General features: G+C 45.1%; 5 protein-coding genes across 6 annotated transcripts; 4 read left to right on the plus strand and 1 right to left on the minus strand.

Annotated features, from left to right (window-relative positions):
- Window positions 1–87: 87 nt before the first annotated feature.
- Window positions 88–2,472, plus strand: elp5 (elongator acetyltransferase complex subunit 5). Its single transcript, XM_030338227.1, has 8 exons — window positions 88–398; window positions 491–551; window positions 629–709; window positions 811–1,022; window positions 1,509–1,684; window positions 1,781–1,876; window positions 1,970–2,070; window positions 2,177–2,472. The coding sequence occupies exons 1-8, from the start codon at window positions 344–346 to the stop codon at window positions 2,283–2,285; spliced, it is 891 nt and encodes a 296-aa protein (XP_030194087.1). The 5' UTR covers window positions 88–343; the 3' UTR covers window positions 2,286–2,472.
- Window positions 2,473–2,770: 298 nt separating this feature from the next.
- On the plus strand, window positions 2,771–10,402 carry LOC115529491 (CTD nuclear envelope phosphatase 1A). Its single transcript, XM_030338261.1, has 8 exons — window positions 2,771–3,513; window positions 5,565–5,631; window positions 6,393–6,511; window positions 6,600–6,671; window positions 7,303–7,419; window positions 7,773–7,884; window positions 8,841–8,925; window positions 9,045–10,402. The coding sequence occupies exons 1-8, from the start codon at window positions 3,409–3,411 to the stop codon at window positions 9,106–9,108; spliced, it is 741 nt and encodes a 246-aa protein (XP_030194121.1). The 5' UTR covers window positions 2,771–3,408; the 3' UTR covers window positions 9,109–10,402.
- A 1,684-nt stretch (window positions 10,403–12,086) lies between these two features.
- gabarapb (GABA(A) receptor-associated protein b) lies at window positions 12,087–15,300 on the plus strand. Its single transcript, XM_030338297.1, has 4 exons — window positions 12,087–12,341; window positions 13,078–13,156; window positions 13,268–13,386; window positions 14,014–15,300. The coding sequence occupies exons 1-4, from the start codon at window positions 12,252–12,254 to the stop codon at window positions 14,092–14,094; spliced, it is 369 nt and encodes a 122-aa protein (XP_030194157.1). The 5' UTR covers window positions 12,087–12,251; the 3' UTR covers window positions 14,095–15,300.
- Window positions 15,301–15,778: 478 nt separating this feature from the next.
- gps2 (G protein pathway suppressor 2) lies at window positions 15,779–20,536 on the plus strand. 2 transcript variants are annotated; one of them, XM_030338199.1, is made up of 11 exons: window positions 15,779–15,958; window positions 16,253–16,370; window positions 16,481–16,590; window positions 16,813–16,925; window positions 17,068–17,147; window positions 17,635–17,714; window positions 18,245–18,422; window positions 18,772–18,855; window positions 18,944–19,020; window positions 19,665–19,760; window positions 20,126–20,536. In XM_030338199.1, the coding sequence occupies exons 2-11, from the start codon at window positions 16,277–16,279 to the stop codon at window positions 20,216–20,218; spliced, it is 1,005 nt and encodes a 334-aa protein (XP_030194059.1). In that variant the 5' UTR covers window positions 15,779–15,958; window positions 16,253–16,276; the 3' UTR covers window positions 20,219–20,536. The 2 variants fall into 2 exon arrangements, with proteins under 2 accessions (XP_030194059.1, XP_030194058.1); XM_030338198.1 differs by having other exon boundaries at window positions 15,780–15,958; window positions 16,813–16,928.
- LOC115529515 (eukaryotic translation initiation factor 5A-1) lies at window positions 20,536–25,891 on the minus strand. The gene is made up of 6 exons (XM_030338291.1): window positions 25,553–25,891; window positions 23,224–23,396; window positions 22,791–22,895; window positions 22,553–22,684; window positions 22,069–22,144; window positions 20,536–21,230 (listed from the first exon to the last, which is right to left on the minus strand). The coding sequence occupies exons 2-5, from the start codon at window positions 23,383–23,385 to the stop codon at window positions 22,082–22,084; spliced, it is 462 nt and encodes a 153-aa protein (XP_030194151.1). The 5' UTR covers window positions 23,386–23,396; window positions 25,553–25,891; the 3' UTR covers window positions 20,536–21,230; window positions 22,069–22,081.
- Between the last annotated feature and the right edge of the window lie 42 nt (window positions 25,892–25,933).

Raw genomic sequence — 25,933 nt, forward strand, 5'->3', positions numbered from 1 at the left:
TATAGTAGTTCACCGTACGCACTGTGGCCATAGCGGAATCAAACCGTTAGCCATTTTAAAACTACAAGTACCATGGGAGACGGAACGGAAATAGGTGCCCGGGATTTGCAGTCTTTTTTTTCGGGTACCGACATGGTACTTGGAGCATTGTATACGCGGTAGTATGAGCCATGTCATGAAATTCGACATGTATATACAATTGGTAATCAGTCGGATTTATATACAGACGTGTGTTCTTTTATGACAAACCTTCTTACAAACTTGCACATCGGAATGAACTGTATGTACGTTTGCGTATCCAATGTGTGCTAGCTAGCTGTAGCTACCTGGGCTGGATTCTGTCATGTTGCTCGAATTAATACAGGGAACTGAGGGAGGAGGGCTAATTATAATACAAGGTAAAATGTTGTTTACCTACAATAATTGACATTTCGAATGGTTGTATGCGAGGAGCATTGCTAACGATTGCATTATTCATCTACATTTGCAGATTCTATACATTATTCTGGGCGGACCCTTTTGATGAGCTTTATCAAAGCGGCATTAAAGAGGTGAGCATCAGCAGTTCTTTAAATTACCTGTAGTCCGTGTAATGATTTAACTGCTTGATCTATCGATATTTTCATAGGGATGAAGTTGTCCATTTACTAGCGTTTGAACTTCATGAAGAGGAGCTAAAACATGAATTGGGCCATTCATGCCTCCAAAGGTACGCCCATTTTGACAGACAGTTTATTGTGAGTAGTCAAACACTATGATTTCGATTGAGCTTGATAATATACATTTTGTTGTTTATATTTTTGAATGCAGGTTAAAATTTCACAACGCTTTCCATGACCCCCTTGGTTGGAATGAAAATCCCCCTTTCACAGTCCACCAGTTCATCACATCAGAACTTGATAGTCTTCTGACCTCGAATCAGCACTCCAAGCCTGTTACCCTGGTCATTGATTCCTTCTCATTCATCCTGAGACATCTCAGCCCTTCTGCTGTATGTAAAACTCTACAACAGTTGAAAAAGGGTAAGTAATACTTTAGATGGCTGCACATAGTCAACAATGTGTTGTTGTTTCTTTGTATCTTTTAGTGCTCTATCGTGGATAATGTTTGGCAGTCTCTACTCAATAATTTCATTTAAGATTAAAATCTAGGTGGATGGGCGTTTCACCTTTTTTTGCTTCATATTAGTTTCGACCAATCGTGTTGCTGGAAACGGGAATCTGTAAGCACTTAGCTGTAGTAAACTGTAGAAAAGTGTCTGTAAACATTGCAAATCAACATTCTGTAGCCGCCTTCTAGAGAGCTTCATCGTTTTCTTCGGTAGAATATCTGTGCCGCCTACCCCCAGAAGTTCTGCTATAACATAGTATGACCGCTGGATCAGTGATGAGGCAATCCCAAACATACGGCGACATCACATATGTTAACACTGCTCTCTGCATTATTTTCTCCCCTGAATCCTCCTTTCATGTATTAATCAAACGCATGATGTCGCCTCTGTCCTCTAGGGGGAGCTGTGAAGACGACTCTTGGCCTGCTGCACTCTGACATGCATCACCGCAACATGGTGGGAAGCATATGCCACCTCGCCACTTCAGTCCTAACCGTCGCGCCCGGGCACCAATGCCATGAAGCCGTGGCGAAAACGATCCGGCGTGCAAAATCCGGAAAGATATCGCAAGCTGTAAGCAATTTCTATGTTTATTACCTTGTCTTCCGTCCCCAGGTTCTTGTTGCCAATGCCTCAACCTTATTCATGAAAACAGTTGTCTGTCCCCAGGTGGAGAGGTTCAGTATCAGTGATGATATGACTGTGAAGGTGCAGAGCAAGCCCGTACCGGTCGGATCCGGCCAGGGAGAAGCTGGTGATGCTGAGGTGCGTTACCTGCTTTGCACATCCCTGTATCTGGTTTCACTGGGACTTGCAGAGGCTAAGCCGTTTGGTTATATATGTTTTTTGTCTCTTTAGGTGGACCCGACTGCAAACCTGACCTTCAACCTCCGCTTGTCGGACCAGGAGCGCCAAGCCAAGGAGAAGCTAGCACTGCCCTTTGTGTTCAGCAAAGAAAAGTAACCAACGTTGTCCTCCACTTTCTTTGAAAATGTTCCCCTGTTATAACCATCACCACAACCACAAACGTGCATCTCTATTCATTCATCTTTTATTTTTTGACAGAAAATCAGCCCTGCTTCGTCCAGTGCCAGGATCTGGACGGATTCTGTATGAGCCCGATGCCAACGATGATTATGATCAGGAGGACCCCGATGATGACCTCGACATCTAGTTCATAAAACCCCACTGATGTGTCTTACATTATGCCCTGCCTTGAAGTTTTATATTGCAAGGAAGCATACGTTGCCTTCGATCACTTAGTTATTTTCTTCTTGGTTCTTTGAATTCAGTTCCTCTGACCTTTCTTTGGGAAAATGCCTGTATATTTTTTAAGATACAAATAAATGCGTTATACTGAAGTGGTTGTTTTATTTATTGAATTTCCTTAATTGTGTCAAGACTTTAGAGTACGATTTTAAAAATCACATGTTTGTGAACAGAACATAATGAACAGCTTTAGTAGTTTAATGAATAGGTTTATATGGATTTCCTGCAGATATATCCAATATCAAAACGGGCACCCGTACTACCACGGCTATTTACTTCCATAATAAAACCCTTAATCTCCATTTCCTAAAAAAAAAAAAAACTAAATTCAAACTCAGTAACCGCTCGTCCACGTCTGTTTATTTTCTTTCCACGTGGACGTGCCGCGCGCAACCATTTCGTTCTTTACGGAAGTGACGGCAAGACGGCGATGGCGGCTCGCAGTTTCATTCCGGATTTGCAGTGAACTACAAACAGATTTTATGCTGTCTAGCTCGACTTGAAGGACCGGGAAAACCCATAGCCATATTGGACGTCGTATGAAACCATAACGAGTCGGCTCGACACCTAAAGACGCCCAGACCTAAAGTTGTATCGTATATTTCAAAGGTTCAAGGTGGTCACCCTGTCAAGCTAGTGATAGCTAGCGGGCTAATAGCTAATTGCTACACCGATTTTGGGGCAAGCTTGTCTACGAGCAGCGGGGAAAGACTCTTGGAGACGCAGACGTCCTGTAGCGTGTACGTGGTAAAGCGTACACGTGGTAACTTACAAACTATACCATAGGTACAATGTTTGTGCATTATCTTCGGTGAGAGTCGGGCCACAAGTGTGCAGAGCGAGGTACTCACACGTTTGCTTGGCCTCTTGTTTGAACTGCTAGTTCGGCTGCTGCGGATAACCGGACGGACTTTGTATCGCTGTTAAGCAAGTTCCTTGCAATTTACCTCACATCTTCGTGCAGCTTCCGAAACCGATCAAGAATATACGTTTTCTTCTTCCTGCGGGGTCTTCAGTAGCGGATCAACATGCTCAAGACCCGACAGTGTTTACTCGGCATCCGCACTTTCCTCAATGTAACGTCAAGACTATGGGGGTTCATTTTGTACATTCTCAGAAAAAACCTCCGAACGGTGAGCATTATATGAAGTGTTAACGGGTACTAGCTTATACGAGTGAAATGAAACTCTTGCTGTGATTTGAAATGCCTGTAATGCTAAAGTCATGTTCAACGGCTGTAATGGCCTAACTTCGCAAGCTTCCCTCCAAATTTGAACCAAACGGGATGCATCATTTACTTTTCACAATGGGTGCAAAAACGTCAGCTACCATCAGGAAAACTTAAAATGAAATCTACATTTTAACTTTAATGCTTGAAACTATTTGGTTAGGTTTGACTTGAAGTTGTCAGTGGCCTACGTTTGACATTTAACAGATGGGTAGACCATCTGATGTGAGCAGTCAACACCGTAGCAACGGATGCATGAATGAACCAATGCACTTATACTTTCACCTTCTGTGAGATTCAACTTTGGCACAGCAATAGACATGGCATTTGACTGAGGCACACTGCGTGCCGTGTAGCAATGCACACAGGTGTCGAGATGTTTATGGATATGCATCTGTGATGATGAGTGGACTTTGTTACGCTGCCTCACACTTAAAGTCCCTGTTGAAGGTCTGCCGGTTCGTTATAATCCTGGTATTAGGGGTTGGTCTAAATCTTTTATTGTTGGGAACTTGCAGTCACGTGTCAGCACAGTGTGAGTAAATAGTCCAGTCCAGGTTGTGGATAAACTCCCAGATATTTTCAGCACAGAGCTTCTACTGTTCTTTCTCTCTTTCTCTTAATAACTCTCATAACTGCCATTGTGCACTAGGTTTGCTATCACAAGGCCAAGTGTCCCTAGCGTGTCAATTCCCGGACAGTAAAAAACAAATGGCGCTGTATTGATGGGCTTAACTACACCAAGCCTTAACATGTTTATTGTTTCTGAGAAAGACAAACGCCAACATCTTGGCTAGAAGCCCGTTCTCTGTAAGGGTCAAGGTGCTTCCCCAATGCAGAGCCTACCCGGGGGGCTAGTGGTGACCTTTACCCCCGTAGTATTATGAATATCCGGATTGTCATGCTCCAGAGTTCATAACGCCTTTTCCTGTGATTGTGCATCCACAAACGGAAGTGGCTCCTCTGTATCTAGACAACCCTGTGAGGCACAGGTATCTTAATGCTTACCTAATAATATAATCGCCCGCCGAGCTCCAAACAGCTGACGGCATCCGGTCATCAGTTGATGACCAGGCGGAGTCAATAGAGGGCTTATGCCTCTGTCTCGCGGTGCCCACATCTGCCGCTGCCAACGGGCTTCCCCTCACATCACCCCCTGCCAGGGTGCTGTGAGGGGAGGCCCCCCCCCCCCCCCCCACGCCGGCTGCTCGGGGTACTGCCAAGCAAGCCAGGCCCGGCCAAAGTCACCCTGCAGGGCTTCCTTTCCCACCGTATCACCCTGCTCCGCTGACACCCACAGACAGCTGGCGGTGTGCGGGGGGGGGGGGGGGGGTATAAATAGCCCCGGCGGAGCAGAGTGCAGAGCCTCCGGGCCCCAGCACTGAGGGTACTCTTTGGAGTCATTTCCATGAGATCAGAGCCTGCAAGGCGGGTAAGGGGAGGAGGTGGGCGCTAAGGCTAACGGGTTAGCACAGCTCTAATATGGCACATTTCTTCCTCGGTCTGCTGAGTTGAACAGACGTTGTCCAGGAACAGGGTGGATTTACTTCTTATTGTGTAGAATAAGGTTTTAACCACTTTTTGACATCCTGCCCCCAGCATAGCTGGTTCCATTTTATTGTATTTTTATGAAATCAAGCTTTATTTGTAATGCCCTTAAAGAAACCGTGACCAATATTTAGTCCAGACTTTTTGATCTTGATAGTTTCCAGGGAAATGCAAACACGTTCCGAGAAGTGAGATAATCGAACGACCAGGTTATAGGTTCAATTTGAATACATTAGTCTGTTTTTCACAAACGACTTTTAAAGTCGGTCAATTGTGGCACTTGATAACATAGTGATTCAATTGTTTCAAGAGGCTTCATTTATTGCTGAGACAATTATTTGATTGTACCACATTTTTGTGCCACAACATGTTTTCAGTACTTGATGTGCATTGATTTTCTGCTTTCAGATAATCCAGTACCAGACAGTGCGTTATGACACGCTGCCTCTCTCCCCCATATCCAGAAACAGACTCAGTGAGTATGCTCCATCAATCTCTTTACCCAGGACGCGATTAATAGTCAGCTGACTGAAACTGGAGGTATATCTTTCAAGCTTGATTTATATTCCATGTAGAAGAGCCCAAAGCCGAACAGCAGTAAACATTAACGAGTAACGCAACGACGAATGTTGTGAGGGCGAGAGCGCGGTTCGGGCCGACACATGGTGTGACGATATGCCTCTCTCTGGCATCATGTAACCTTACCTAATGTAAATTCACCTTCACCTCAGGAGACATTTGTTTAGAAGGTCCTTTTAGGTAAATTTCGTCTGTATGGGTCCTGTAAGTCTCTTTCATCCGGCTTTCTAGATTAGAGAACGTCTTTGAATGTTTTTACATATAAAAATTGTTGGGTGTTTTTTCTTTTTAACCATAGGAAAAATCGTGTTTTTTTTTCTTATGATAAAACGCAAGCTCAGCTTAAATGTCATCGGTGCCATTTTGAACGGGAGTGGGTTCTAGTTTGGTCCCTGATGCCCATATATTCCTGTAATCAAGGGTGTTAATTGCCATGGCAGGGAACGGCGTTTAAAAAGGCCATTATAATGCAGGAGTATCCCTTTTTAGTATGGGCTTCTTTCAGTCTGAGCGCCCCGGGGAGCAGGTGCAACCCTGTAGGTGTCCTTGAAGAACATCCTGTGTGGTCTCATCCCGCCACGGTGTTAAATTACCCAGCCTGCACTCGCTTCCACCTACCGAAGGAGTGCTCATTCAGACTTGTATGTGTGCCATCAGATACTGTGAAGAGGAAGATTCTAGTTCTGGACCTGGATGAAACGCTGATCCACTCTCACCACGACGGCGTCCTCAGACCCACAGTCAGACCCGGGACGCCGCCAGATTTCATCTTGAAGGTGTGTACGAGCCCACACGACGGGAACGAGTCGAGTGCTTTTTAATGGTCCCACCCTCTCATTCAATGTTTGCTGTTTTTCTTCGCAGGTTGTGATTGATAAACATCCAGTCAGATTTTTTGTACACAAAAGGCCACATGTGGACTTCTTTCTAGAAGTGGTGAGTGCCCTTTTTAAGTTTCCTGCAATAAATTTTCCAGTGGAGCGACAGAAATGTATTTCTTTGGGGTTTCCAACCAGCTTGTATTAACGGCCTTAATCACAGAGGTGTAATAGTTGGGATTTACCCAGGTTTATCTCATCATGAAGTTAATGGCTTTGCAGACCCATCATTAGCTTAATGATTTACACAAGTATTCGGCCCCACTATCACCTCTGTGATCAAGGGTATGTCCACATTTTTTACTGAAAACTCTGAACTGAAAAAGTAAAATCAAGAGGGACAAAGTCGGCTGTCTTTTATTTGATTTTATTAACCGCTACTGCCAAAAAATACAATTACTCACATCTGGCAGCTGGGAATTAATGACGATGAGTCAATCAACAGAAATGTAACTGATTTAATAAAGTTGATAATATTTCTTGGCTTTTCTTTTTGAGATTTATTATATTTTTCTTGGCTGCTTGGCCCTTTTTTCTTGGCTACTTGGTTGTGTTTGATGACGAACAGAGCCATCAGTGAGCACCAACCCTCGGCTCGGCCAGTACTGCAGACCCAGGACTTGTGTAGCCTTCACCCACGTCTTGTTTATTTGTCCCGAGACGCTAAGATGAATTGCCTCCGTGTCCAGGTGAGCCAGTGGTACGAGCTAGTGGTGTTCACGGCCAGCATGGAGATCTACGGGTCGGCGGTGGCGGATAAACTGGACAACAACAGGAACATCCTCAAACGCAGATACTATCGACAGGTACTCCATCGGTTACCCGGTGTACAAACCATCACCAGTTTGTGGCACTGACTATGGTACCATAGGGGTGGGGTTCTTTCGGCTTCGTCAGGATTTGACGGATTAGACTCAAGAATGTTATTTTTTTTTAATCTAATCTGATTGAGGGCAATTATGGCATGAATGCAGAGCAAAAAGTTATAGAAATTATGTATTTTCATATTTGAAGAAGACGTATCAACGGTTTCACACACTCGTGTCTCACCACGGCCTTGTTTAGGGTCAGTGAAGATCAATCATACATTAGTTCCCCTAATGCACATTTGTATGCATCGCATTGCATCCAACTTCGTGCCTGTGTGTCCCTTGGGCAGCACTGTACGTTGGACCTCGGGAGCTATATTAAAGACCTCTCCGTGGTCCACGCCGACCTGTCCAGTATCGTCATCCTGGACAACTCGCCCGGGGCCTACCGAAGCCATCCAGGTACGCGCCCACGCCACTCCTCCATGCACACGCCCACGCCACTCCTCCATGCACACAGACTAATGACACACGATGACTGTTCTCATTCCTCCAACAAGCAATCAACCCAACCGCCGACATTTTGAGGCTTTTACAACTTAGTCAGCGATCCTAGTCTCCATTTTAAGCATTACCCCGTGAGACATCTGTGCCAAATGTGGGCTCCAACCTCCTCCTGGAGATTGGTGTCTAACCAAGAGGAGCCTACGGCCGTGCACTTGAATGACGTTGTCGCGTGAGATGTGCCCACGCAGTCACCCCAGCCCCTCGGCGTCCTGGGCCCACGAGACACTGCGAAACACGCTCACGTCTCTCCCAGAATCTCTCCCAAATTAGTTTAGAAAAACCCAAGGTTGAAATAGCATCTACAGAGCTGTCGGGGAAACCGAACTTGGGGGACCCTTCCCTCACTCTGGCTGCCCTCGGGAGGTATATAAATCCTGGAAAATGAGTTAAGACTTTGAGTGTGCTTTTTGAGTCTGCCTTGGGAATCGGGGAAGTGAAAGCTATCTGTGTTGTCTGTGCACAAGCAGCTTTAACGAGGGGCTGTCGGTATTGATAATGTGACCTTGTGATATGCGTCACGTATTGGCCAACAGAACCTGCTGGCCCACTGCAATACAAACTCTCTTTTGTGATTTTTGGATCAGCGCATTAAAGCTAACCACAGTATCAACAAGTCATCTGTGTTTGGAAAAAGATCATATTGTTTCTAGCATTGACTGGACGGGAGCCTATGTCAGAAGTGATTTTAATGTCACGCACCCCGGACTGGTAGAACTGGCAGAACTAGCAGACCCAAGGCACATAATCATTGACCTATGACAGGACAGACACGGCCCCAAAATAACACCCTGCACTGTTCTTGATTACACCTTTTTTTATATATATATTTGTTTTGCTTTCCTTCTTTGCAGACAATGCAATACCCATCAAGTCCTGGTTCAGCGACCCTAGTGACACAGCACTTCTTAACCTGCTGCCTATGCTGGACGCACTAAGGTAACCACCGCCACGCCTCGGCTCTCACGTGCACCACATTGAGTGGGGTGGGGACGGCTGCAGGCCTGGACGACACAGGGACACTCACGGTGTCCCTTGTTCTGCTTGTCTCTCCCCAGGTTCACCGCTGACGTTCGCTCCGTCCTCAGTCGGAACCTCCAGCTGCATGGACTCTGGTCATAGGCCCCAGCCAGGAGGGCCTTTGGCTTGTTGAGGGGGCCCCCCCCCCCCACCACCCTCCTCTGCCGGCTCCCCCCGTCCCCCCTCACACCCCCACCCCCCCCACCCCACCCCCATCCCCGTACTCGTCACTCGGGTCCCCGCCTGGCCGAGCCGCTCGGCCCCCCCCGCTCCCTTGAACAGCTCCTCTGGCGCTGTGGAGAACGGGGGGGCTGGGGGCGACGTGCCTGAGAAGGGATGAACAGTTGGGGAACGATGGAGCCCAAGGCTCCTCGGGGAACTGATAGGGAGCCGGCTTTAGTTTTTTTTATTATTATTTTTCTTGATCCGTTTTTTTTTTTTTTTTTTTTTGCTTTTTGAAAACCAGAATGGAGCCTCTATGCCTTACCGCTCCTGACACTGACCTCGGCGTGCCCGGAGGTGCCATTGTGCGCGCGCGGGTCGAGAGGGTGCTTGCCGCGTTTCCGTGTAGTCTTTTTAAAACTTTTAGTTTTGATGACGATGGGGAAGAGGATTATCAGTGTGGCAACCAAAAGGACATCTATCTCGTATTGGCTCTTCTCCATCACTCTGAACATTGCACTTCAGTAGACTGCAAACCACCCCATCAGTTTACCCCGACCTGACAAAGGTTTTAGATCAATCGCCCGAGACCGAGCGGTGATTAGTGCTATCTGACAGATATTTCTGAGGTACTTCTCTCTATATTTTTTTTTCACCAGGACGGATAAATGTATGTGATGTGATGAAGTTTTGCTTGCTACCTACCATCCATAGAAGTCGTTCTGGAAAAACATCTCAGCAGACTGATATTCTTCCCTTTTTTTCGTTCATTTTTTCCTTTACCACATTCATCACTTTCTCAAACTCTAAGTGAATCGGTGATATTGACTGGACTTAAAAAAAAAAAAAAAGAAGTCTCTGGTAATGAGATGACTGCTGTCACTTTTTCAATTTCTGCTGTTTCCTCTTCTGCTATTATGCTATATTAGGACTTGGATACCATGATATTTTGCGCCTGTCCCTTTTACCATGTGATACCATCCTAATTTCATTTAATGACTTGCACTTAATTCTTGTTTTTGTTGCAGTTGGTTTTGTATCCGATTCATATTTTCAGCCTGCCCCTTTTTAAATTGACCTGCTCCCCATACTGTATGGGTTCAACCGTCTTACCTGCCATCTTTTAAATGCCTTCTCAACAATCTCAGTCTTGTCAAAGCATAAAATGGCTTCTTATCGGCTGTCTCCAAGTCTGTGTTACTAATAAAACACTTGTCAGTATCAATCAACTCTATCTGCAGTGTTTTTCATGCTTTTTAATCTACTGTGTCTACGTTTGGTGTCTAACATTTGGGCCTTGGTGATTAAGACATTTAAGCTAGAGTAAGCCAGAAAAACTAGCCAAAGTACTTTATCGAACTGGAAAAATCCCACCCTTCCCTTCCGGCCTCCCTCAAAGCATCTCCAAACGCGTGACTAGTTAAGTTTAGCAATAAGTCGGTCAAGACCGTGGCTATGTGCAATGGCAGAGGGCATGCTGCAGATATTCGGGAAGGAAGGGAGAAAGGCAGGTAGATCATCCGATAAGTTCAATGACTGAAATGATTGAACAGTACTGTGATAGCCCCAGATGCAGTATATTTTTTGTCTGATTACGATTTTTGAACTTAAACACGTTAGAATGTTGCTTGAAGTGAATTGCCTGCTTTACCTTTTAAGCTTGTTAGTGAAGAAGCCAAGAAGAGTAGGCAGGAGAACAAAACAACATATCCTACTCCCTTCTGATTTACACTTGAACACCACCTAGTGGTAAGACCTAAAACTAAACTTACTTTTTCCTGGGGTGACCCATGACAAAGTTGAAATACTTGATAATTGAGCAAACTTCACAGGTTAGTTTTGCAAACTATTTGTCAAAGGTAGTAACTTTTTCTTTACACCAATCGGCAGTTGAACATTTTAAACTGCTCTTCTGCAGTTATTTCATGAAAACACCTAGTTTCATACGTATGCCTTCTACCTCTGTTTATTATAAGCTTTGCTAAACATGAGTTTAAATTTATATTGAATGATTGTATTGTTAGATTTATAAATGAGAAACATAGGAATAGGATCTCATTAATGACCTTCATGTACCGTTTGAAATAAATACAATATTGAAACCATTCCAATATTGTTATCTATTCCGAACTTCTCTATTCTGTACAGAGAAGAAAAACGTATCTGGTCGTTTGGATAGGTTGGTTTCCTAATGGCGTTTTTTTTTTAAACACACACACACACACACACAGACAACAAACAGAATCAAGGTGTGTCCGTGCCCTCTATTTTGATTGCTGTTTCAATCAATTAGATTAGTGAAACGTGATCTGATATTCTGATCACTATGTAAAATGCTGAATGCTCTTATGCTAGTGTTCAAGCACACTGTTGACATTACTCTATGAATTAGTATTATTTACATTTAATTGTTTGATAAATTACATTGTTTAATATGCCTTGGTTTTATGATGTTATCCTTCTATATATACCATATCACATTCCACACCCCATGTTTTTTTGTGCACGGGGTAAAGTTAAGGATGTTGGTCTTTACTGTTGTGACCTTGACTAGTACCCATTTTGTGCTTTTTAACCGATAACGGCTGGACTACCACAGTTCTCGAGGGCAGCATCTTGCCTCATTTCCTTGTGTGTTTTTCTTGCTGGAAACTGCAGGGCCCGGGTCATATGACAAGGGCAGATGCCGCTTCACAGCCTTCGCTATATATTCAGAATGATGCAGCGCAGTCGGTGTGCAAACTAATATAGTCCCCTTAAAATGATTCATAGCTTTACAGATGGAGTTTTCGATTACAGAAAATAGAGATTACCTTGGCCAAAATACATGATGTTAAAAAAACAGCAATACTGTGTTTTTTTCCAAAGAAACAGAGCGTTGTATCCTGCATTTGGACGTTATACGTAGTCATGTTGTTATTGTATCACTCCGCGTTAGTCGCACTAGGAAAACAGCTGTAGAGAGCTAACGCTAGTTAGCACCGTTTGTTTTCCTCGAGTGACACCTAAAATATATCGTCCGCTGAAAAATCACAAGAAAACCACTCTTCTTTACCGATTACCCGTCTGTCATTCCTTTCACAATGAAGTTCCAATACAAAGAGGAGCACCCATTTGAGAAGAGGCGATCAGAGGGCGAGAAGATAAGGAAGAAGTATCCCGATCGGGTTCCAGTAAGTTGGGATGTTAGCGCACCTTTAGCTCAGCCCGTGTTGTTAGCATTCCGCTAAAGGTGGCTATCACGGCTAGCCTAAACAATTGTTCCTTATCTAACATGTTGTCCGTCTTGATCGCAGGCTGTGTGTTATTATACCATATTTATAATACCAATGGCGTTATTATAAGGGTGTGCCACATCTGCGGACGCTGTGCTCCGTTTAGGTTCTGTTGTCGTGTCTCCGTAATCTTAAAAACATCTGACGGCGATCAGGACGGGCTGACGAAATAAACCGCAGGCCACACAATAATGCTGCCATTCCGCATAGTGTTGTCTCTACACAGGTCCTCCGCGATCAAAAGGAGCGATTTCATTTTCTAAACCAAATGATGGTTTGCATAATTGTTTTGTCCTCCTGCTTATTTAGTATCGTCGTCGCAAGCCTTGTCCTGTGCGTTTTATGAAGGATTAATGTTACAATGTAATGCCACAAAACTACTCTATATAGATATATGATAACCTATCGTAGTTTGAGGATAGGGTGTGGAAATTGTTAGTCCGAAAGAGAGTACCTTAAAATAGGCGTTGTTAACCAATCGGATAGGGCCTACTTGTTTACGTCAAGATTGTTTACCCTCGCCCGTCTAGTTCACGCTCGGCGGACAAGGCATGAAAGGGTCTTAACCACCCCGTACTCAATGTGCGGTATGATTAAATAATTAATTTAATTCTTTCTTTTTTTCCACGATCAGGTAATCGTGGAAAAAGCCCCCAAAGCCAGAATAGGAGACCTGGACAAGAAGAAATATCTGGTCCCCTCAGACCTGACAGGTAAACCCAGCTCATTACAGCAGTATAATATACGCGACTTTATACAAAGGCATCGTTTCAAAAACGTTTTGCCCGTTAAAAAACTAAACCCTGCCATGTTGTCTTTCCCAGTGGGCCAGTTCTATTTCCTCATCCGGAAAAGAATCCACCTGCGGGCGGAGGATGCTCTCTTCTTCTTCGTAAACAACGTCATTCCACCCACTTCAGCCACCATGGGACTGTTGTACCAGGTAAGCCCTAGAAGGCAGACCCCCGCCCCCCCCCCCATGGACCCGTTAAGGGCCCCCATGCAGAACCACCGAGCCCCCTCCACAAGCAAGACGTTTGGGGTCTCGTTCCGGTTGTAGTCTTCTGGTTGCTAGGTGACCACAACAGGTTAAACAAACAGGTCGTCTTACTAGCAACCGCCCTCAGCCAACTGAACCCATTCCAGGAGACAAAACACCCTATTGTGTTATAGGGGCTAGTTTACTTCTTCCACGTTTAATGGGCGGTGTTTCATAAAATTATGACTAACTAACTATGACTAGTGTTACGACCAACATTTGACAGGTTGGAAAACTAGCAGTCTGGTATGCAGTAGCCGGTTACAGCAGCTGAACCATTACAATAACTACCCTGACTACTACTAGCTAAAGCGGCCCGCTAAATGGGTAATTGACACACATGCTCAGCCTGGACCTGATAAAGCTCTTTTGAGAAAGATCGACAATCAAGGATGGATTTCTTATTGGGGGGAAAAACAGCCATTAAGATCAAAATATATCTCTATAACAGTTCCCCACCTAACACTTTGATTGCTGTTCACGCTCCATCAAGCTTATGTTGTATTTAATATGTTCTCTCTTTCTTTTTAGGAGCACCACGAAGAGGACTTTTTCCTCTATATTGCCTACAGTGACGAGAGCGTATACGGAGAAAGCCAAAGGGAAATCTGAACCCACTACATTGATCCCCCCAGCACCACCACCACCACCCCGACCACCACCAACCACCACCACCACCATCACTCGTCCTCCTTCTCCCCCCCTCCCCCTCTCCCTTCTCCTCCCCTCTCCCCTGAAGTATTCCCATCATTCATTGAAATATTAAATCCAGTTCAGCAGCCTAGAGGCCCCAGAGTACATATGTCGTATGCACTTCCACCACCAATTCCTGCCGCCGCAACCCTGCTGTCCCCCACTTCCACCTTCCTGCGTGTCTTTATTACTCTTTCTGCAGTCTGACTCTGTGCTCCCCTGCTCCTGGCTTCTTTACCCAAAGGACATTGCTTGAGTGGTTCCCTGGCCAGTTATCTCATTTTATATATATATCTATTTATATAGATGTATATATGCTATTTGGATGCCGTTTAAAAAAAGAAAAAAAAAGAGTTAAAGTTAGGTTCAATAAACCAGTCGTTTGTTATTTTGTAGTTATGTTTTAGTGGAAGGAAGAACAAGGTTGTAGTAAAGAGTGAATGTTAGATAAAATCAGCTCTGGGAGACAATGACAATAATTTGCAACTTATTCAGTTGGGATAATTATTTTCTTCTTTTTTTGGAGTGTAATGCATCTACCCATGGTTGGAGATATGGCATTAGTTACCAGCCAAAAGCAAGCTGTTTTTGGCTGGGTAAATTCTTGGTTCTACCTATACGTTTTGGCGACATTCTCCCCTGGAACACTAGAGTGGCTAACGAATTAAATAGTCTATCAGACACTCTAGCTGCTAATTTACAAGTTAATAACCTCAGTTCAGAACTGATTTTAGACTGAAGTAGAACAACATGTCAGACTAATGATTCCTCCACTGTCAACGCCTGCTTTCAGTGGTCGGTCTCCTACTTTAATGCTGTTATGATTATTGATGTAATTATTGTTCTTATTTTTTAGAAGGCTTCGTTTATAAAGGTGTCGTAAAGCGCAGTCCAATTATGTTTTTGACTTTTTGGTTCCACTTTTTTATTTTAAAGAAAATAATTTAACTCTGTATGCAGCTGCATTATATAGCTCTTTCTCTCCACTCGTGAACATACCAGATAAAATATGATAAAAGCCAGGGGTGTTTCCTGTTTTTATTGACAATCAATGATCAATGACGAGCATGTTATGAAACTGTACCCATCATCAGAATCCTTATTAAAGAATATGTATACTCTGAATTTAAGTACGCTGGTGAGTCAATATGCAAACAGATTTGTTTGGGCCACAGTTCAGGATTCTGCCCTCCAGGTTAGTTATGTAACACGATATAAGCGTTTCTCAGACGTTGTTCTGAGCATGTATATGCTCATGCATATAGTTAATAAATGCATTTTTACATAAAACCGGACTGCACTCATACTGAACGACTATCAATCAGAAACCGCTTGGTATGAACTCATGTCTTCGAATTGTATTTCCTTAGCATTGGAATTCTGCTGAATCATCTATGCCTGCTAATTTGGTTTTAAGGGTTTTCAAAAATACCGTTCGAATGATCTTATAACATACATTTCACATCGAGATCTATGTTATCTTTTGTATCATTAAAAAATAATATTGGTTGGAAGGTCTCATTCACTTTGCACTGAATGTTTTGCCTACAATGGGTGTTGCAACAGTCATGCCATAGTCTACTACATCCCCCAGAATGCTGTTGTAAGGCGAAAATGTAATCCTTGACCCGGAAGTGTACTATAACAATATTTACGTCCTGCAGCGAAGTTTGAACCTTAATTGGTTGAATATCTATTTTAAACAAAGTATACATCAAGACTCACTATAATCCAAGTATCCGGACGGTGACATATATGGTAAACGACCCATACACCAACGAAAGTAAGACCTCCTTTCTCTACGATTCTCACACTGCTTAAGACTACAATGTATCGTTGAAGCTAAGGTTAGCTTAGCTGTCAAGTTAGCACGGCACCCTTTTTGTAATACAAATGTTACAGTAAACGATGCAATTTGACTTCTACCCCTTATTCAAAATGCCTACCTGAAACATTGAGCTAAGTATTGGACGTCATAGTTAGTCTGGCTACAACGTTACAATTGATGCCGTAAGAGTAGGAATTTCATCTGAAATGCACGTCTCATTTTGATCCCGTTGTGTCTCCTCCTGGGAAGCTGGCACCACCACTACCCGTCACCATGCCCGCTTTGCTGGAGAGACCGAAGCTGTCCAACGCGATGGCCCGAGCCCTTCATAAACACATCATGAGGGAAAGGGAGCGTAAGAGACAAGGTCGTTGATGTTTAAATATGTCATTTTTTTGGTCGCCCCCGTAAATTAGAGATCACGAAGCATGTACGTGATGCTTACCTTGTACCCCAAAAATCTGTCCATTTTTTTAGAGGAAGAGGAGGTGGACAAAATGATGGAGCAGAAGATGAAGGAGGAGGAGGAGAGGAAACGAACGAAAGAAATAGAAGAGAGGATGTCACTGGAGGAAACCAAAGAGCAGGTTCGAAAGAGATACAAGGAGACACAAAAACTGCATTAATGTATTGACGAAATAGACTGAGTTTGTCAAATAACCCCAACACATACTCTTTAGTCACGGGAGTCACCCATACTTTGTAGCACATTCACGACCACAGCAAACAAACATGACAGTAGCGCAACCCTCACAAACGGGGCCTGATCGTCTTCCTATCTCTGTGGCACCCCTCCCTTTGCTGTACAGGTGATGAAGATGGGCGAGAAGCTGCAGGGCCTTCAGGAGGAGAAGCACCAGCTCTTCCTGCAGCTGAAGAAGGTGCTCCACGAGGAGGAGAAGCGACGCAGGAAGGAGCAGAGGTAGTGAGTGACTTTGTACTGCGCCCGTAACACCACTTTCCAGACTACCACCTGCATACGCTTTGTATTCACTGGAGTGCGTGTTCTGCTTGCTCCCCTACCCCCCCCCACCCCCCCCTCCAACCAACTCTACCCCAACTAGTGACATCACAACACTGACCTCCGCCAGCTACCAGCCCAGTCTGCCCATGCACTCAGGGCAGCACCTCCTCAGCATTCAAGGTGAGCACTTCCACTTTCCATTAGGGCTTTGACTCCGAACTTCGTTTTTCGAATATCGAAAAATGAATCAAAATTCGAACGAATATTAGGCAGCCCCTAATATTCGAACCTGTTATGGGCAGGCCAAGAGGGAGAGACGTCGGAGAACCCGACGCAGTCTATTCATAATATTCTAATGACCACGGAAGAGGCAGTGAATGAAGTATGGATTAGACAGCGATTTATTAGAAATAATAATAAACCGTTGGAACACATAGGTAAACATAGCAACGCCGGTAAACAAACCTCGCGAAGCCCAATCCAGGTCCTACTGAAGACATTTAATGGTCAAAATATTATTTATAATTATTCAAATATTAATAAACAAACAAACTTCGAATATGATTTTTGGGCGAAAGTCAAAGCCCTACTTTCCATCGGTCTTACTTGGGTTTGTCACGTTCATGATGTTGTTCTAAAAATTGTTGTATGTTTTTTCCGTTTCCAGGCAGTCCAGTCAGCCATAATAGACCCGGGGCCTTGCTGGGCGAACGCAGTAAACAGCTCTTCCCAACACCTGTGATCCCTGTAAGTGCAATATCTATTAGTCGAACAGCAAGCTCGTCTTAGTGCATTATTGGTCTCTATTTGTAATGTGAAAAAGTTGATGTTGGAACCATCTGAGGTTGGTATGAGTAAAGTCCGGTTCACAGACGGGGTCAGAAATTAACACCTTACTATATGCGGGAATATACTTTATGTGTCGTATTGGAGGCTCAGAATCTTAACGGATGCATTCTACTATTTGGAGGCGCCGAACAGCTATTCATATTCTATCTTTTTTTTGCAGTCGATCTTATCCACCAGTTTGACTTTTTATGCCCAAAAAAATAGATGTATTTTTATTTTCATTTTTTGGGCTGAAATAAAAATAACCCGCGTGATTAGTATGTGATCCGTTTCTGTAGGTTGTTTTTTTTAGTGGCAGTTGCAGTTCCTCATAGTCTACACTAGGCGGCAGTACTCAGTGAGACCGTCCCATACCGAGAAGTCATTTACATATCACTCATGTACCATTCATGCATATCTCCCCCCCGCCCCCCCCCCCCCCCCCTCAGGGACGCCACTACCAGAGCCAGCCTGGGTTCAGCGCCGGCCCGGCAGAACACGGCCAGTTCAGCGGGAGCCAGGGGGTGCACGAGCCGTACAGCGTGTCCCAGTCCCAGCACCCCTCCAGCTACGCCCCCGGGCCCTCCTCCGTCCCCGTCAGCTTCGCCGGCAGCTCCACCATCAGAGGTGCCGGCCTCATGTCTTCAAGGGGGGGCCCATTGGCTCGGGGGGGGGGGGGAGGTTGAAACGGCAAAAACCCCAGGGCCTCTTGACAACACGGGGTTTAAAGACCTAGGTTGACGTGTCACAGTTAATGTTGGGTTTGGTTTAACTTTGGCATGTGCACAAGTCGAATGCTATCATGGTAGTTGTTTTTCTTTCTTCTGAATGTACGGATATCGCTTCCCTTGTGATTTTGTGAAGCCTGCATGCATGCAAACTCAATCGTCCCAATCAGCCTGGTCTTTTGGGTGTTCTGACTGTATTGTGTGTTGTCTACTGTTCCCCCCCCCCCCCCCCCCCCCCCGACTACCAGGTGCGTCTGCGTTCCAGGCCATGCAGTACCTACCCCACCAGCAGCCCAGCTACCCGGTCCACAGCCATTTCACCTCCCAGCCCGGTCAGTACCCAGCCCCTCCACGGTCGTCCACGCTACAACTGGGATTTGAAAGCCCAGGAAAGCAACTCCTCTTGTTTGTTTTTTGCAGGCTTCATACCTGGAGCTGGTATATCCCTACAGAAGCAGCTCGAACACGCCAACCAACAGTCAGGATTCACTGATGCCGTGAGTCCGCCCCGAAGATCACATCACAAAAGGGCATTGATGCCACATGCGACTGTGTATTCACAGCTGAAGTTACATATAATTTCAAGGGTGAACAGAGTTTCGCTCTTCAAGGCCTACCAATGTTGATTTTATTAATTATTATTTATTAATGGTGATGTGAGATTTGGCTTTCGTAGTGACTACATGAACAGGATATTATACAGAGGAAGAGAACGTGATGCATCCTTTAAATGTGCGATAGGTAAGGTTAAGAGCTATCACTTTAATTGTAGAAAGACCAAAGCGATTCCTCAGCTGTTCTGTGAGTGAAATGCTCTGACTCTGCAGTTGCCTGCCTCAGAATGAGACTATTGATTTGAGACTGATGAGAGACAGACTGACCCATCAGGGCATCTCAATCTCGCTTTTTTTTTTTCAACTGTTTACAAAGAAAATATTACCTTCACCTTTTAAAGTACAGTTGCAGATAACTAGGAGTGATTCATTGCACAAACCTGGAGGAGAGATGACGTGGTTGTGTTAGAATGCAGTACCTTTTGTGTGTACCTGTGTTATTTAGACCAATGAAAAAAATACTGTTAAATAGCCGCCCCGTTCCTTGATCAAAGCGTGGCTCTCCTCCTGTCGTTCCCGTCCTGCAGGGAGCCCTGAGGCCCATGCACCCCCAGGCCCTCCACGCCACCGCCTCCGGCCTGCTGCCTACACCGTCGATGGCGGTCCAAATCCCAAGCGCCAAGGTATTAACTAATCAAATGTGTGTTTAGGGCCGTTTGCAGAATGATCGTTTGATAAGTTTATTGCCTCAAATTAAACGATGGCATGCAAACATCACTTAACCTGACAAAATATAAAGTACCCATTTCTTTGTGTACTTGAATGATCAAAACAATATGGTGGATAAGTCCAATTTTGCCCATTGCACCTTTTCCACCATCTAAAGAATCAGATCATTCTTCTCAGCCACCGACCTAAGTTAATCATTAACCGTGCTTACCGCATAACCCAGCGTTGGGGTTTCCCCCCCCCCCATACTATCAGCCTTTAGGAAAGCCCAACGGAGCGTGCTCACTGACAGTCTCTTGAACACGTATCCCCTGAACAGGCGCCATTCCAGGGCTCTCCCCAGGCCGCTCCTCGCCACGCCTTCCTCTCCCACCCCCAGGGAACACAGAGGTTCTATCACCACGGCAAGTAGTCCACCCCCTCCGGAGATCCAGACGCCGGCCCGATGAGCTAAAAACGGACACGTCTGAGGGGGGGGCTCATGTCCCCCACGGATGAGTTTAGTCCGTCAGCAAACAATGCTCGTTTCTCCTTTTTAATATCTTCTCATCAAGAGTCAGTTGTCACCTTTACTCGTTTTTATTTTGTTGAAAATGTCCCTTAGCCGTTTCCCCGTTTACTGTTAGAGACGTGGCTTTTGTATTTGAGCGATATTTCGTGCTAAACGCCAACGAGACGACGTTGTATCTCTTGCCCCCCGCTTTGAAATAAAAGAACCAAACCACAGTAACAATTTGCATGGTCTTTAATTTCGGCTGGGGAGACATTCTGCACAGTTGGGACATTTCTACGAACAGTCAGGATACCAAAACGCCACGACACTTCACTCACTAATGAATCCTAGCACAAAGTTAGAACACATCAGGACACACTTGGTTCCTTTTCGACGAATGTGGTCCCGCCTTTCCTCCAACCTGTTCCGGTCGCGCCCCATTTAAGGCCGTTTCAAAGCAATAGATAACGATAATGATGACTGGGTCCTCGTGCGAGGGGTGCCCGGTACGTTTTACGAGGCGCGCTTTGAACACCCACCATGCTGTTTATCTCTAAAGACACCTGGTTCTGCTGTTTCAAGTGGGTTTATTTTTAATAGACAGGGCGATATACAAGTGAAGAAACAAGACAAGAAATGCAAAGCAAAAAACGCACAACATCCACTTTGAAGGACACAATGTTGATTCCGCAGGTTGGCATATTAGTTTATCGCTGTGCACTCGAATGTACTCCAACGAAAATACAAAAACAGAACTAATCAGAGCCCTTGATAAATCGGGGACCAATTGAAACAAATGTTTTTACTGTCATGACATTGTCATATGCATGTGTAAAGGAGACAAGGAAGTATAAAGGAATGGAGAATTAGTGGGCCGGGAGGCAGTCCCCCCCAGTGCCTCTCCCCAGGTTCACATCCATCTTATCTGCCCCTGAAACAAAGTGGGAAGTTTAAGGAGGTGAGGGAGGGTCACTGCCTGGTTAACTGCAAATTAGGATAAACAGGTAGTAGTAATGCTAATCCTAAATTAATTAAGTGCTTTAAGACCCCCAAAGCGTTTTAGATGTCGCGGTTCAGAGGGGTATGAACACTATGATCAAATGTCTGGCTCGCTTCTGGTTGGCTTGTCCCCCCCCGGTTACGAAACCGGTTGGACAACAGTGTTTCCCACGGACCAGGTAGCAATGTCAGGCGGGGCGGGGGGGGGGTTAGGACGTGGACTGCTGACGGGGGTTAGCCCCGTCAGGGCGAGGCAAGACACGTCCGCTGCGCGCTGGTGTCCAGTTCGACCTGTCGGGCTCATTTTCCTGATAATGACCGGCGTTCTATACATTGTCCCTTACATATCCCGCTGCTTCGGCTTTGCCTTTGAAGGCGCGTTGAGAGGAGGAGCGTCAGTGTGTGTGCATGTATGATACGCGGGTTTATCCAATCAGTGGTAGTGTACCCGCGCACCATTGGCATGTATGCGCGCTTGTCTCTGTGTGCGTGTGTGAACGAGAAGGACAGGGAGAAAGAGTGCTATGTGGAGATGAATGAAGGGAACGATATTTATTTTTATTTATTTATTTTTCAAAATCACAAAAAAAAAAAAAAAGCTGAATCAATTTGTGGCGCTCGGTGTTAATTCTGACATTGGTCTACGTTTCGGAAACACTGGACAAGGAAAGCCAAAGCGTAGTCATAGGTTTAACTCTCTCTGATCAGGGGGCGGCAGGGGGAAACATACACGGCTGGGTGCAGATACTTATGGAGCTCTGTAGATTTACCTGCGGTTGCCATTTATTCGTTCAGAACCTTGGTGCCGACAGCGGCCTCTTCCCCCATTGCGGTCTGAATGGTGACCTGGACAGGTGAAGAGAAAGTGGAACACAGGGACGTTAGTTAAATGGCTCGTCAGCAGTTTGGTGCACAGGTGTTTACTTGATCCATATTGGACCCCCATAACAATGTAGCAAGGCAAAATACCACTGATACTATTTTTAGGATCATTCTAACCTGTTCAAAACTACAAAAGAAATATATTTTGGGTTGACTGGAGAACAGGAATATTTTCGCCATAGTAGTCCCTATAGTTTCAACTTTGCCTGTTTGAAGAAGTTTGGCCTGTATGCAAGTGCTCATCCTGGCCTGGGTGGATATGAAAGCACTGACTTCACCCGAGGTTACTTGGAGGACAAGGGTGTACACTGTTTTTCAGATCCTGTTAAACGTTGTGCATTCCCAACAGAGGGCAAAAGGGGTATTACTGACCATAAAACTGTCCCCTGCTTCAAACTTGCTCTGGATCTCCTTGCCCAGATCATTGGTGGGCAGTTTGAGGTCCTCTTTCTGGTCTCCGTTGTCCTTAAGCAAGGACATGTAGCCATCTTCCAGCCCAACCATCTGGGCGAGAGAGAGAGAGAGAGAGAGAGATGACGTCAATGAAAAGGCAGATTGAATAAAAAAAAAAGGCTTTCACAAACGTAGACAGGCACAAGCACACACCTACCTGGTAATCCAGTCTGGTGACGTTAGGGACGTCCATGTTGTGTGTGGATGGACAGATATCCTCGTACTTCTTTCCATTGAAGATATCTATACCAACCATGTGGACCTGTACAACAAATAAAACATACGTGTTCAGAATTAATATGTGCCCAATATTCTGACAAAGACAAAAAAATGTTCTGTATGGGTGAATTACCCAAAGACATTGTGCTGCGATTTAAAATCCTGTTTTACAATAGATAGCAAAAAATGCATGTTGGACACAAGCCAGATCACGAAAGGCAATACATTGAAGAGGTGGATAGTTAGCAGCAAATGTCCTCTCCTTACAGACAAGGAAAAGTGGGGCCAACGCAGGAGTACCATCTCAGGTCGGCTCAGGTTTGAGCATCATTAGCCCGTCATATGATCCCATCCTTTGCCCAGGGACTGACCTTAGCGTGGCCGTGCTTGCCGGTCTTGGAGGTGGACATCTCAACGATCTTGCAGGGTCGGCCTTTCAGCACCACGTGCCCGTTTTTGCGCAGGGATGAGCATTGCATGGGGAAGGTGGTGGACGCCCCAGAATCCGCCTTGTGGAACTCGGTGTCTTGCATGGTTGCTGAATCTGCCATGTTTGAGGGACAGGAAGACAAAGATTGAGTCAAGTGAATGGTCAAATTGGTTTTCTTCAATTATATATCGCTGAGTTATTTTTCCGGATACCAAAATAAGCCCATTTTGGCGCGTGTGCATCGTTTGCGCCGTTCTGCGTCAGTACCGTTCCGGGCTTCGAGTTGGCTTGATTAATGGCCTCAAGTCAGTTTGTTTGCATGCACAGCAAAATCCTGTTAAAGCTGAATTTTGAGACCTGCCTACAGCACGTTTTCGTTGATCCATGTCCCAAACATGACCGGATCTTCAGGAGCTGACTACATGTATACCCTACCGCACGTAAAATTGTAAAGATTTTGAAAGAATTCCAAGAATTTGCTCCCTCCAAAACAAACAACAACCTTTAGCAATTGGTTGCATAGCCTTATGGAAGACTACAGTCATGGGTAATAAATGCACAGGCAACGAGTGCAGGTAGGTAAGCCATTCAACCAACTAATTTGGGTTGGGTTCCCCAACCAAAGCAGCTACCAGTTGGTTTTTTTTGGTCAGAGCATTTGATTGTTGCATTGCTGTTGGATGTCAAGTAAAAAAAGCTAAATAAATTGCACTCCCTAGCTTGAATATGAATATGTGCAATCGTGCATAGTATCCTAAGGACATACAGTACTAAAGCACAACATATTATGGGAGGAGCTAGCCACATATTCTGGCTGTCAATCCAAAGTACATGCTGCACTTCTCTAGGGCGGAAAGTTTTTAATATCCTGCCCTCTTTAATCTTCCCTTCAGCAGCTTTAAGGCAGGGGTTCATGGTCAATTTCCCAGATCAACATACAAGATCAACCAATTTTACCTTCATTCAATTGAAGTTTGGTTCGGAAGTTAAAGTGACGGGACAGCTATAACCACAATACCATGCAATTGAATGAGATGGATAGCCAATTAAAAGTTGTAGCATTATATTATGTATTTGGTGCACCCGCTGTGTTTCTGGGTGCGTATGTCGTGAATAAATTATTTCACGTTAATTCAATAAACCCACACAAAGCCGGTAACGGTGTTAATGCAACATGATATCAGATACAGATAGTATTATCTGGTTGTCCGGCTTGGGTTTGGGACCTTTGGAAAAAAGGGTACGTGGCAGTGAGGGACCCGGGTTATTACCTCTACCCAGGTTCAAAACCTGTTTTTTTTCTGCGGGGTGTAAATCATAGACTGTCCCTCAGCTCTTATGTTCTACAATCCACACTCGCCGTAAAGGCAAGTTCTCCCCATAAGCTTTTTTACCTTAGTGCAAAACAGCACAAGCTGGAAAAAGTCTCACTCTTATCACTAACTTATGCCTGAGCTAACAAACAGCTTGGGCCACCGCCACTACATTCATCGGCCAGCACACACACACACACACCGTTTCGAGCGGGGTACAGGCCGTCCGCAAACAAGAGCTGGCCGCAGTGTGCAGCCGGAATATAACTCCACGAAGTGCTTATGTCATGCATTGCTGATAAATTGGCACCACTGGGTTGTCCGCAGTGCTAAGGCCGTGGCCTAGTGCGCATAAAACGTGCCTCAGAGCCCTGAGCTGGCCACATGGGCCGAGGCCCTCCGGAGAGAGGGGGGCTCTTTGTTAATAAAAAACCCTTCGGTGTAACGTGGCTCGTTCACCGTGCGGTTATAAATAGTGCGGTTACGACGAGCCAGGGGGCAATTCCGTCAATGAAACGCACGTTTGAACAACACTGCGCTCCAAAAACGCAGCGAATGACGCTAAGCTAACATGCTACACGTCGCGTGGTGGCTACAACATGATCGGTGAAAAAGCGAACAACAAAACAAGTTACGTTGCGCTACCGATGCCCCTCGGAAAGACTGCGTACATTTAGCGTAACAACGTATTTACTAACCAAACGTTCATTTTTAATACACTTAATATCCATGCATGGCGCCTTTTTGTTGTTATTACCCGGTGTGCTCGGTCAAACGGGGTACAGATCGTTTATGGTACGGTAGTTCGTGGCCCACTGGGACATTAGCACTTGTACACATATTTATTTTGTGCGGGGCTATATTATCTCAATAAAGTGTCTCTCGAAAGACGAGTGCACAATATAACCTCTACTAAACTCGCACGCCCAAAACGGGACGTTATCGTATCCGACTTACCGGATGATACCGCGACTCCTTGGGTGTTTTATTCCTAACGGTCTGTCAAACCGTACTGAACGATGGCTCCGCTTTCTCTGGCCCGGATATCCGCACTATATGTCGTGTAGTGAGTGGTCTGCCGCCGGTGTCCCTCGCAGTGCTGCTGCAGCGGTGATCCTTTTCCCTCCTCAATCGGGTTAAGGGTTTTATTAGAATTTTATTCCAGACGTTTTACACTGGCGGGTCCTTTTACTGCACGAATGCAGTACCTCAAATGTCGGGCAGAACGTAGTCCAGAAAACAGCTCCAAAAAAAGAAAAGGGATGGCCGTGTTCCAGACTTATATCTTCTTCTGCTTCCTCTTTAGTTCAGAGGAGGATAGAGAATCAGCGTTATAAA

This window comes from Gadus morhua, chromosome 17 (assembly GCF_902167405.1).
Source record: "Gadus morhua chromosome 17, gadMor3.0, whole genome shotgun sequence".
Classification (NCBI taxonomy): Eukaryota; Metazoa; Chordata; class Actinopteri; order Gadiformes; family Gadidae; genus Gadus; species Gadus morhua.